The 12,179-nt window shown below is 54.6% G+C and overlaps 1 protein-coding gene across 5 annotated transcripts in view; it reads right to left on the reverse strand.

Moving 5' to 3' along the window:
* The window catches only part of RALGDS (ral guanine nucleotide dissociation stimulator), a 104,196-nt gene that overhangs the window by 10,528 nt on the left and 81,489 nt on the right, over window positions 1-12,179 (reverse strand). For all 5 annotated transcript variants that reach the window (XM_032779061.2, XM_032779047.2, XM_032779044.2 and 2 more), the window contains exons 2-8: window positions 6,946-7,056; window positions 4,482-4,675; window positions 2,669-2,743; window positions 1,954-2,147; window positions 1,250-1,371; window positions 874-1,089; window positions 26-129 (exon numbers count right to left, since the gene is read on the reverse strand). In XM_032779061.2, coding sequence (XP_032634952.1) covers window positions 26-129; window positions 874-1,089; window positions 1,250-1,371; window positions 1,954-2,147; window positions 2,669-2,743; window positions 4,482-4,675; window positions 6,946-7,056 — 1,016 coding nt within the window. The remainder of the gene's footprint in view (window positions 1-25; window positions 130-873; window positions 1,090-1,249; window positions 1,372-1,953; window positions 2,148-2,668; window positions 2,744-4,481; window positions 4,676-6,945; window positions 7,057-12,179) is intronic.

A 12,179-nucleotide genomic window follows, 5' to 3' on the forward strand; every position in this document is an offset into this window, starting at 1 on the left:
ATGGGATCCAAGGGGCTGCGCTCACCGTGACACCTCGTCCCAGGTCTTCTTCAGCCTGTGAACTGCGTTACACTGCAGGGCGGAGAGGATGGCTCGGAGAGAGGAGAAATTTTTCAGAATGCGACACTCCTGAGGGGAGACAGCAGGGTTTACTGTTAAGTTCGAAAGATGGCAGCCAGGTAATGGTTTTTGGCTTCCCCCTTTGGCCATGGAGGTGTTTAGGAACAGATCCTCAGCTGGTGTGAATCAGTGCAGCTCCACTGAACTCTGAGCTATGCTGATTTAGCCCAGCTAGGCACCTGGCCCCTTAGCATCTCAAGTCCCCTCTGCACCCTCCCCTCCCTGCAAACCTCCTTCAGGTAGGTCTTAGCCCAGGCTTAGGCCTCCCAAACAGGGGGTCTCGTTTCACACGGTCAGGAACAGGCGACTTTAGCTCTACAGAACTGCACTGGCTGAGTTTTCATTTTGCAGAATCGAAGTCCAAGGCAGGGGAATGTCAGAGCTGAACCCCACTTACCCAGACCCAAGGATGAGGGGGTTCAGTTTGGTCCCCCTCTGCCATACACTGCCTGAGCCATGGGCTCCTTGGAGGGGAATCTAGGGCAGGGTAGGTGGGATGTGGAGTTCCTGCCATTTGTTACAATTCTCAGCCCCATTCACAAGGCTTTATAACAGGTAACATTATCCCCACTGTACAGAGGCGGAAACTGAGGCACGGGAAGTTGAGACTTGCCCAGGGTCGCAGAGCAGGAATTAGAACCCACTCCCAAGCCAGTACCCTATCCACTGGGCTACACTGCCTCATGCACCAGCCAGGGACCTCCCAGAAAGACCCCACTGGGGAACGGCTGGCATCACAGATGACAGTCCTACCCGAGCCACTTCAATCCACCGCTCCACCACTTTGGCCCTCTGCTGCGGTTTGAGGGAGCGGTCCCCAAGGCACGTTGCAATGACACAGTTGGTGACGCTGTTGAACTGGGAGACGGTGGCGCGGATGGTGGGGGCCAGGTGCTCTTTGCCCTTCTTGTCTCGCTGGGACCAGATGCAGCCCAGGCAGTGGTAAGGCACCACTTTCTTAAACAGCTCCTGGAAGAGAGGGTTGGAAAATGGTCTCCTAGGGAATTCTGAGCAGTAAACGAGGAAGCAGGAGAGCGAGAGCATCACAGGCCCAGGCAGAGTGTGCACGGGCAGGGCCCCCAAGCACATGGGCAGAGCACTCCGTGCCAAGGCAGTAGCCAATACTCACAGCATCCATCAGTGTGAACTGCTCGGCCACCATCTCCTGGGAGAAGGCGAGGAAGTCTGGCTTCTCCTCCCCCAGTCCGTTCTCCTCCACTATCTGGAAGGTGCAGCTGGTCTGGTCCACAGCTGAGAAAGACGGGGGGATGATTAAATGACAACTCTCCATTCCTCAGTTACACACTTCTACCCGAATACAGAAATCCCGCAACCCAGCCAGACCCTCCCCAACTCCCCGACTTATATCCCGATAGACAGCTCACCCTCCTCTCCCCATACACAAACAGACACGCTCACACCCCTAAGACCACCCATCCCTAGAGTCCATCTCATACAGGCCAGGAGGGTGCATAGAGGTACCTGCAGGAACCCCCGCCTGCTGCAAGGAAAGCCAGCATCCTTCCCCAGACTGAATCCCCCCCGGGTCATTTACAACCTGAACTCCTTGCTGTGAGCATGAAGGGGTCCGAGGGGCTCGAGAGGGCAGAGCTGAACAGAACGGACTCATTGAAGGGTGGACTCATTCAGCTTTGGTCACGTGGCAGGTTTTTCGGCTTGGAGATCCTCCCGGCCGCTAACCCTCCTCCATTCCACCCAGACCCCGCGGACGGCCCTCACACACAGTTCTCCTCACAGGAGTCACTGAGGAAGCCCAGGACACACTACACAGAGCACTAAGGGACATGGGCACGGGGAGGAAGCGCTGCTCACCATCTGGCTTTGCCTCACTGTGCTCCTGCTGCTGGAACTGGGCCAGCAGGATCCGTGCTCTCCGCTCCAGGTCCGAGCCGGGGATGTTGTGGCGCACATAGGAGATGAGCTGCTTGAGGCAGGTGAAGTCTGGGGGCTTGCGGAAGTCTTCAGAGTACTGGTCCAGCCAGGCACCCAGGATGGAGGAGATGGTGCTGGGGAGACGCAGACGGACAGACTGGCTGTTAAAACTGGGCATAAAGTGACACCTGTGTGCACGCCAACAGTTGAGAGCCAACATCCCCAAATGTCCTAACAGAGCTGCAAACGCACTTGCAGCTGCTTCACATCATTAACCTGTGGGAACTCAGTGCCACAGGATATTACAGCTCAACAAACTGGACTTGACAGGAGAGGACACATGGCCTAGCAGTTAGAGCAGGAGATGGGCTCAGAAGACCTGGCTTCTATTCCTGGCTTCTTTCCAAGACCCACCCAGCCAGAGTTCCCAGCCTGTGACTGGATCCAAGTCCTGGCCCATCTCAACCCAGTCTTCTCCGTGTGTGAATCCTCCTAGACCTAATGCCACAGCACATGCACACAGCCCAGAGTGGATGGTCCTTTGGCACCTGGAGAGGGCTCCATCTGTGAAAAGGGAGCAAAGGGGCCAGGCAGACACATTCCCTCCCCGCCCTGGTGCTAAGTGGAGGGCTCACTACAGCAGAGGTACGCTTACTTTTTCAGCTCCAGTCTCTCATCCACAGCATGTCTGGCATGGTCCCCATTCACCTGGACGTTCAGTTTGCCATACCTGACATGGGGATAACAATGAGCCAGTCAAATCAGACCCTCCTGAGCAGCTGCCTCTCCACAGCGACCCCTGCTGGAGCAGGCAGGTATCCTCCACTCCAGGTCTCTTCCCAGCATATCACTCATCCCCAGCCAAATGAGCCCTACCCCCTGCATGGAGTTTGGGGGCTTATGAGGCATTTCAGCCAGGGCAGGGTCCCGAAGACACCTAGATCCACACACTCTTGCTAGGGGCCTTTCAGGAGCCTGTTGCCAAGCCAGGAGAGGCAACTAGTACCCACTGTGGACTCTCCGGGTTGCCTTAGTATAGGACTTTGGATTGCAAACAGTGGGGGATGACAGGACCGGCCCATGTCCCATGCAAACAGGGACAACTACCCTAAGCAACCATGACAGGTCGCCCTTTCCTACACATACCCTTACAGGCAATGAGAAGCTGCATCTGGCAGGCAAGTCACCTGCTTGTTCAAGGAGACCGCTGCAGTTTCAGAGTTGGACAGCGCAGCCCATGGCTCTATGGCATAAGCCTGGTGCCAGGGAAGGGTTAAGTGGCACTGCAGCCCTGCGTATCCCCCGAAGTACCAGCACTGCCTGAGACAGCCTATAGGGCTGTCACATCTGGACAGCATTCCCAGAGGTGGTACTTCCAGGAACACCATTGGTGGATGCTACAATCCGTGTTCTCAGCCCTATGGCGATGCTCTTAGAGTATTTCAAGGTACAATCAACCAGCTGCATTATGGAAGATTGAGGGCCACCTTCTCCTAAAGCAGCAGGCACTGACCATGCTCAGAACAGGGTACCGGGGGCAGACCTGGCTTTATCTACGAATGCTGGGAAACGGCACCGAGGCAGCTCTGGGCATTTCACAGACTCGTTGGACTTGCCTGACCCTTTAAGAGGGACAGCACAGGCCTGAAAAGCAGGGTTCACACACTACCTATCCTCTGCTGTAGTCATCCCATGGCCTGTAAGGCGTCTCCCCCACCACCACCACCCCAGCAGTGCAATGCCTGGACAATCCCGGGAGTACACGTGCTCCCTGGTATGCACTCCCGCTAACACTGTCCCCATTGTTCCAGCGTCCTGGCAAACGCGCTGCGCTAGGGGCACAATGAAATGCTGCCCACGGACGGGGAGGGGGCCATACAGCTCCAATTACAGATAACAGCATTAAAAAGGACTCAAGGCTGGAGATGCTAAAGTCTCTGGAGAAGGCAGGAGCAGCTCTCCCAGCCTGGCTTTCCACACACTGATGAGATGTGCCCTGCTCTTCCAAGCCCGACAAGAGGTGGACCCTGAGCACAGGGGGCTGAGGGAAGGGGAAAGCTGGTATATCTAGGGGCTACACAAAGACCTCCACTCTGGGGGGGGAGGGAGGAGACAGGATACATGGACTATTCCATCCCTGAGGCTGCAGCATGGCTGAGAAGTACCCCCTACTCCACTCCACCACAGAGGCCTGTACTGACTCTGTGTGAGAGGAGAGGACCCAGCCCGGGTGAAGTTTTGAGGCTGGAATGGGAGCAGCTCCCCACTAAACCAGAGGGGGCCCCTCAAAGGAGCAGCTGTGATGTGGGATGTGAGCCATGCTCAGAGCCAGGCATGGCATAAAGGAGAGAATTGCATGAATTGCCCGTCTGGAGTGCGGGGGGCAGGGCATAGGAGGGACCACAGCATGGACAGGGCACAGACTTCCACCGCCTAGGGGCACCACAGGGAGGGAGGGACAGCATCACCTGTTGAGCAGCAGGTCTAGCACTTGCTTGGTGGTGGCGAAGGCCCGGTACGTGCACAGGAAGATGGTGATGTAGGTGGAGTCGTTGCCTTTGAAGGCTGAGACCAGATACTCCACCAGCTTCTCCAGGGTCCCGGCTTTTATTGTCCGCACCTTACACGTCTCGTAGAGGTTCAAGGCCGACTCATTCTCGAACTGGAGGTGGGGGATGATTGACAGCATTAGGCGGAGGACAGAGAGGAACATGGGCACAGAGCTGAGAAAGCCAGGCCCCAAGGTGGACTCCCACAATCACTTCCCTATGGTCCCAGGGCCACCTCTCCCCACAGCAGGGGCCCTTGCCCCCAGGACACGTAGTGTGCTAAGCACTGCTTCAGGATGCTATAGGACAGTGTCGCAGTGCGGCTCCAGTGGTGCAGAGCAGCGCTGGAATGGGCACAGGACAAAGGCGGAGATTGTGCTGGTGCTTGCTACACCACTGATTCCATTACCAGCGAGTCACTTCCCTGGAGTGGACAGGGACTCTGAGACCAGTAAAGCCTGAGCAGCTTCCCCAGGAGCTTCTGCAGCATTCTATCAGGCCAGAGCAATGCTCCTGTGATGGGCCTGCTCCTTTAAGCGTGATCGCAAGCATGAGCTCGACGGACAGGGAGAGCACAAGGGGTGGAGATGGGGAACCAAGTCCCTTTGAAAACCAAAAGGCTCAAGAGACCTGCCCCCTTTCTAGGGGCCTTGCGTCTCCCCACAGCCTGGGCGCTTGGAAAGCTCCATGCAAGGAGACTGCTCAGCGCACATTCATTCACGAGAACTGCACTTGTGTGTAGTGACCCATGGGAGGTACTGCTCACGGAGGGACAGAATCAGAATTGGACTGGCACATGCATCCAGACAGGTCTGACTAAAGACTCACCATGACACTCCTGTGGTGTGGGGATTACCCCAACTTCACAGAGGGAACTGAGGCACAGAGAGGCCAAGTGACACACCCAAGGCTACAGAAGGTGTCAGTGCCAGGATTAGAACTGGGCCATTCCTGGCTCCCAGCCCTATGCCCAGACCACCCCTCCACTGACAGAACAATCTGCCCAAGCGGATCCAAGTTGGTGTGCCCTGCCCATTCCCACACCCCTGGTATCTGCTAGCCCTGCTCAAGCAGACACAAGGGCTGGCAACCCTGGATCTACAAAGTAGCAAACACTGGCTCCCTACTGACCAGAGCCTCGACCTGCCTGGCTCAGCTCAGGAAACAGAAAAAGTTAAGAGAAAATAATAGGAGGGGAAAGGGAAAAATGAGGATCTCCAGCAGGCGCCTCTTCTTTCCACAGCCTTCAGGGCTCCCACATTGACTCTCTGCATGAGACACACCCACCCGCGGGCAGAGGGAAAACCAGGCCTGGTGCCTTTCTGGCTCTAGGATCCTTCTCTCAGCACTCCCATGCAGGGGCTGCCCATCCCCTCTGCCACTGGAATGTGATGGTGTTAGACCCCCGGAGCCAATACCCAGCACTGCATTCCTGCGGGGCCTGTCTGGGCCCCGGCCCAGCTCCCGGGCAGGGGAGAGGCTTTTCGCTGGCCAGTGGCAGGGCTGGTATGAGGAGGACAAAAAGGATGTTGGCTTCCTCCAGGACAGGCTGTTCAGCAGGAAAGGGAGCCGCTCTTAACCCCTTCTTCTCCAGGGAACCAAGCACCAAATCCCCTGAGTGCTGAGCTCCCCAACTCCCACAGGTTTCAGTGGGAGATGTGCGCTCAGCCCTTCCCAGGAGATTGGGGCCCTATTCTGCATCCCCCCAGCCCAATCCCTTCCTGATGTGCAAGTAACCACATGGCTCCCCCTGCTGCCCCCCAGGTCAGGCACCTTCTCCTTCCAACTCTGGCAAGGAGTCAGACAAGGATTTGAACTCTTCCATGCAGGCTCAGTCCAGACACAGAGCCAGGGGCTGGTGAGATCTTGGTAGGAGACCCCAAAATGGGCGTGCCCAGTTTAATGCCCAAAGCAGGAAGAGGATGAGGCACATGTGCGCATGTTTCATCAAGCTGTCCTGTTGGGGGCAGGGGGTCACACCCACCCCAGAGTTGCAGTTGGCAAATCGAAACATCTGTGTCCACGTTGGCTGGGGTGCTTCACCCCTGGCCCTGACTGCTGTATGCTCATAATCCCCAGCCAGCCACCTGCCTACATGCAGCACAATCAATGCCACAGCGGGTGCAGCGACAGGCCTGGAGAGGGAAAGGATGAATGGATGTACCAGCCGCCGTAGGAAACACTGCCCCAGCACGCTAAGAACTGGGCCTGTGGCTTACATGGCATATGTCCACTTACACCTGCATCCACCCTGCTGGCACCACAACACCCCAAAGACCACCTGTTGCCATGCTTAGAAGGCACAAGGAGCAGCGAAGGGGGGGGGGGGTGCAATCCGTCACAGCTGTAGTCAGAGGGCAAATGGAGGCTGGGCACAGCTTACCCCGAGCCATCGCTGCCCCTTGTTGGCCGTGTGGTGGAGTTGCACCTTCCGGAGCGATATGCTGTAGATCACGCCGTCTCCCAGCTCTTCTCCGATCTCCTGCGTGGAGCTCTGCGATGGGGAGAGGAAACAGCACTGTTACCTTCATGGCATGGGGGACTTTGCCCCAGGGAATGGCTGGGAGGCCAAGATGGTGACATTTGGATATTTAAATATGCAAATCAGGAGGCATCAGTCGGGTGGGGGGTAGGATTTGGGTGGGGGGGGGAGAAGAGAGGAGTAAAGCCTACAGGCACTTTCCTCCTAACGTAAGGAGAGCTTCAGAGTGCTGTACCCGGGAGGAATTCTACATATCTACAGTTAGTATTGGTAAGGGGGGCTCCTAATGCACCACAAGCACTGGGAGAGCCAGCCCAAGCTGGGCACTCAATGCCCCGTCCTGCAAACTGCAGGAGGGCTGAACCCCCAAAACTCGCCTCCTCCTCAAAATGCAGAGGGGCCAAGGGCCAAAACCGCAGCCTCGAGCTCTCAGAACACAGTCGCTCCCACTGTCTTTAGGGTGCACAGCTCCTCTGCCAATCAGGCCCAAGGCTCCTGACCTGCGCAAGAACCCTGCCCCCGGCAGCTAACACTTCTGCAGCATTTGGGGCTAGGTCGGCAGCGCTCCCTAGTGGGTTTTACCCTGGGAGCTGGTGCTCCCAGCTGCCAGAACGTAGGCCTGTTCCATCCACTCTCCCTTCCCTGCCTGGGCTGCTGCCCATTCCAGCCCCCAGAGCACTTCCTAATCCTTCTGGTAACTACACAGGGGAATACAGAACTCGGCAATGCAAATCACAACATACATAAAACAAACAAACAGTCACAGTGAAACCCATCTGCCTGGGAGCGAGGGACGGCACCTGCAGCCAGGAACCTGCTTGGGAGACAGCATCCAGCGGGGAAACTCGGACACAGGGAGAGCCTGCAAAGTGGGCTCTGTATACGGACAGGAGAGCAGAGAAAGCTCTAGACACGAGAGACTGAATTACCGCCCCCACAGGAGCCACTGCAGTGACACCACTGCAGGTTTGTCCCCACCCATTTCTCATGGGCCCATCACCATGGCATCCAGGTACCAATATTTTGCCCCACTCTCGATGGCACCTTCTATAGGCCCTAAAGTGCTTGGCAAATACTAGTGTCAGGGGTTCCAACACCAAACGTAAGATGGATACGTGCTGGGATCCCCTTTGTGCAAATGAGGGACCTGGCCTATGTCGGTGCCTCCTCCTTTTGAGTGGCTCAGTCCTCGAGTGCCTGACCTGAGGTGCCTTATGCCTGATTTTCAGAGGCACTCAGGACCCACAAGTCCAGCTGAAGTCAACAGGAGCTGCGGGTCCCTGGCATGGCTGAACATCAGGCCTGTGTTCTCTCACTCGGTCACTTGGAAAATGGGGGCTTAGTGCCTTGCACCTCGGCCCTACAGGAGGGCTACAGCTCTGCTGGGAATCAAACCCACTGGCCCAACTGCAAGCCCTTGAGTGCACCCGAAGACCATTTTGCCCCACACAGAGGAAGGTTTGGGGGAGGGGGGAGTGGCAGCTTGTGTCTGAGTGATCCTGAGGGCTGGCCTGGCCCAGGACGCTGGTTAGGGCAGCTCTGATGGTCACTCTAACTTCTGCCTGCTCCCCCAAGCTCCCCTCTCACTGGCACAGCAGCTGCCAGGCAGCCTTGAACTGGGCTCCAGGTCTCAAGTCCAATGAGCCAATTTAGCTCCATTACCCACAACAGCTCCACAGCAGCATATGGCCCTTCCTCTCTACGGCTTGCGGAGGCAAAGCTCCCTCTAAGAGGATTTATCCTGATCCTTTTAAAACACTGGGGGATCCCTCCCTCCCCGCCCTTCCCTGCCCAAAATGGCGAAACACTTTGACATACAATAAACCTGCCACTTGTCCTATGAAGAAGACACACCTGACATCGATACCTGGCTAAGCCTGTTCGAGGGAGAGATTTACCCAGGCTGGGCTCAGAGGAGGCTTGCAGCCAAGTCCCTCCTGAGTACACACAGCACAACAGAGAGAGAGCCAGGCTGTGGCACCGCAGAGAGCAAGCATGAGAACAAGAGGAAATGTGGCTAGCGACAGATCCCCTAGCTCCTATGGGGGATGTACAATGGGCTCATCTCAACCACTGACGTTAATGGAGCCACCCCAAGGGTGGGTTTGGCCCAGTCAGACACCGCACTCTGGTTTATGAACCATAACACATGCCTGCGAAAAGGTGGGAAAGTGGCCCTGAGCGGCCACGGGGACCCCTTGCGCCATCGTTTATCTAACCCAGGCCGGCTGCTCACCTTCCCTAGCCTCAGAGGAGAAACAAAAAGTTGATGCAATACTGGGGTCGAGCGCACTAAGCAAACAGGCTGGCCTCAGCCAGCTGGGCAAAAACCAGCTCCTGCAGCAGCCTCTCAGACTCTTTTACCTGGCTCCCAGATTCCAGCTGAAAAGCTGGCTGCTGAGGAGACAGAGACGCCTTGTTCTGCTCCAGGAACCAATCCAGTGGGGTGGACAGCCTGGTTTCCGCAGGAGCAGGATCTAACCCCTGTAAGCTGCTCCCATGCTGGAACCCCAGCTTCCTGCTCAGACACAACCAGAGCCCAGCTGGTAGCCACTGGCACTGCAAGGATTTAACCTGGGCATTGGATTGGGGTGGATGCTCCCCATGAGCGACCTCTGTACGGGGAAGGGGGAGTCATGCAAGTGGTGGGTCTGCTGGGTAAGGACTTTTCCAGGATTTCTGCAAAACCTGGAGTTCTCAGCCATGGAAGTCCCTCGGCTTCTCCAGCAGGAAGCATTTCTGTCAAACCAACAAACCAAGCCACCCTGAACCAATCCCTACAGGCAGCTATCTCCATCATAGCTACAGATGGCAGGAACTATTCCCTCCACTCCACTCCCCATTGACTTCACAAGGCATTAGCTTCCAAGTTTAGGGCTTGCCTACACAGAGTGTTATCCAGGAATAGCTATTCCTGAAAGTCTCCACTTGTGGTTGTGCTTATTTTGGAATAAGAACATCCACACAGACAAGGCCGTAGATGGGGATCAGTGAAATGGGAACATGGTTAAGTATGGGCATCTGGAAGAAACATGCTCCTCTGAAGTCAAGGCATAAGCCTTAGGCTAGTGTGAATTATACCGTCAAATCCTCACATCCACTTTTAGGCCCAGTCTGCTTAAAAAGAATGCTAAGAAATACCTTTTAAAAACCACTTCAGCCAGATGGGTTTGCCAAATGGTTGATGTTTCCACAAAAAAGAGACCACGTTCCTGTAACTTACACCCTCAGACATGCAATTTTCCCACGGGAGCAGCCTATTAGTCCATATTCTCTAGGAGTGGTGACCACCAAATGCTTCAGAGGAAGCCAAATCCTGCCCCACAAAAGGACCTACCCAATTGCACAGTGACACACATGGGGTTGGTGGGTTTCTGCTTTGCCTCTTGTGCAATCACCATAATCTAACCTGCGGAGCAAATTCTGCTCTCTAATTACACTGGTGTAAAGCTGGATTTAATGTCCTAATCCCAAGAGATGCTGAGCAGCTGTACCTCCCAGCAAAGGTAATGGGGATCTGGAGGTGCTCAGTACCCGTCAGGATCAGACCCTTAAACTAGTATAACTAAGAGCAGAACTTGGCTCAACTGCTATAAATTCCTGATGCAGAATTTTGAAGGATCGCGAAGACTGAATTCACCTAATTACAATATAAACAAACAGTCATATATTGGCAAGTACAGAATTTCCAATGTTTAATCCATGAATCACTTGCAGAGTTGCCGTGCAGCAGAAAGGGAAAGCAATGTTACGACTCAGCGATCAATCCCACTCACGAGTTCCGTATCACATGCAGATGGAATGCCCTGCGTTGTCACATATATGTGCAAACTCCATTTCCTTCCTACTTTGAGTCCGCCTGATTCAGCTATTTTTTCCTCCCCGATGACTTTTGCGATACCCTCTTCACAAATCACGCACAAAGTAAACGGATATCCGACGGGTATAGGACAGGCACGCACTGAGGGCCTGGCGGGTTGCTAGGATGGGACTATATCAAATATTAAGTCGTTATTCTTGGCATCAGCTTCCTCTTTCCTCCCCATTTTTTCCTGCTGATTGTGCGTTCTGCACGTTGGTCAGAACCTAAGGAAGCAAAACAAAGCAGAAACACAGAGGCAGCTAAGGCCCAAATGAACATCTGCACTAATATTTCCCAGTGCATTTCCCCCCTACTCTGCAGTTTAGCAGAAACAGAACAGGAAGTTGGACTGGGAGTGAGGCGAGATCTAGCAGTCTGACTGTGGTTCTGAGCACCAGGACCTCTGGCATTCTAATCCTAGCTCTCACACCAACCCCCTCCGTGACTTCTGGCAAGTCATTTGCAGCTGGAGTTTACCCCAAGTAACTCCGTTTTTATGATACCATGGGCCTGAGCTCTGCAACTCCCACTGACCTCAGCTGGAGCAGTGAGGGCTCAGCACCCCTGAAAATACAGCCCAAAGTGGCGCAAGTTGGGAAAGCAGAGGCGGCGGCTCTCAGAAACCAGTGCTCACTTCTGAACTGCTTGGCTGTTGGCCTCAGTTTATCTAGTTCAGCGTATAATCCTGTCCTCCTCTGATGGCTACATTTCCAAAGGACCTCCGATTTCAAGGTATATGAAAAAACCCACATTTGCTTAATTAGGTGGGGGTTGAATGTATAGTTATGCACAAACTGCAGACCTTTTGAAAAGGCATCTGTAAGTTTCCTCTGCAGTTTCACCACAAGGAACATACAAGCAGAAATTCACCTCAGATGGCTTGGCTGGACTATTGGAAAAGTGGGAGCATTTTTTAAAAATGGTTCAAAACGCTAGAAGCAGTGTGGCTTAGTGATAGAGCACTAGACTGGGACTCAGAAGACCAGGGTTGTATTTCTGGCTCTGCCACTAGCCTGCTGGATGACCAGGCACCGCTCCAAGCCTCAGTTTCCCCCATTTACAAGACAAAGCGTGATCTCGATCTTGTTTGTAGAGTGCTTGAGATCTGCATTATAGAGCTTTGAATCCCAGTGTTTTCAAATTGAGGTCTAATAAAGAGGCATAGCAAACAGCCACAGCTTCAAGTCTGCAGCAAGGGTATAATCCTGATAGAATGACGTTCTCCTCATAGAACATTTAGAGTCAAAAGAGAGGCCACCCTCAAGCTCAGCTC

Source organism: Chelonoidis abingdonii, chromosome 24 (assembly GCF_003597395.2).
Source record: "Chelonoidis abingdonii isolate Lonesome George chromosome 24, CheloAbing_2.0, whole genome shotgun sequence".
In the NCBI taxonomy this organism is placed as follows: Eukaryota; Metazoa; Chordata; order Testudines; family Testudinidae; genus Chelonoidis; species Chelonoidis abingdonii.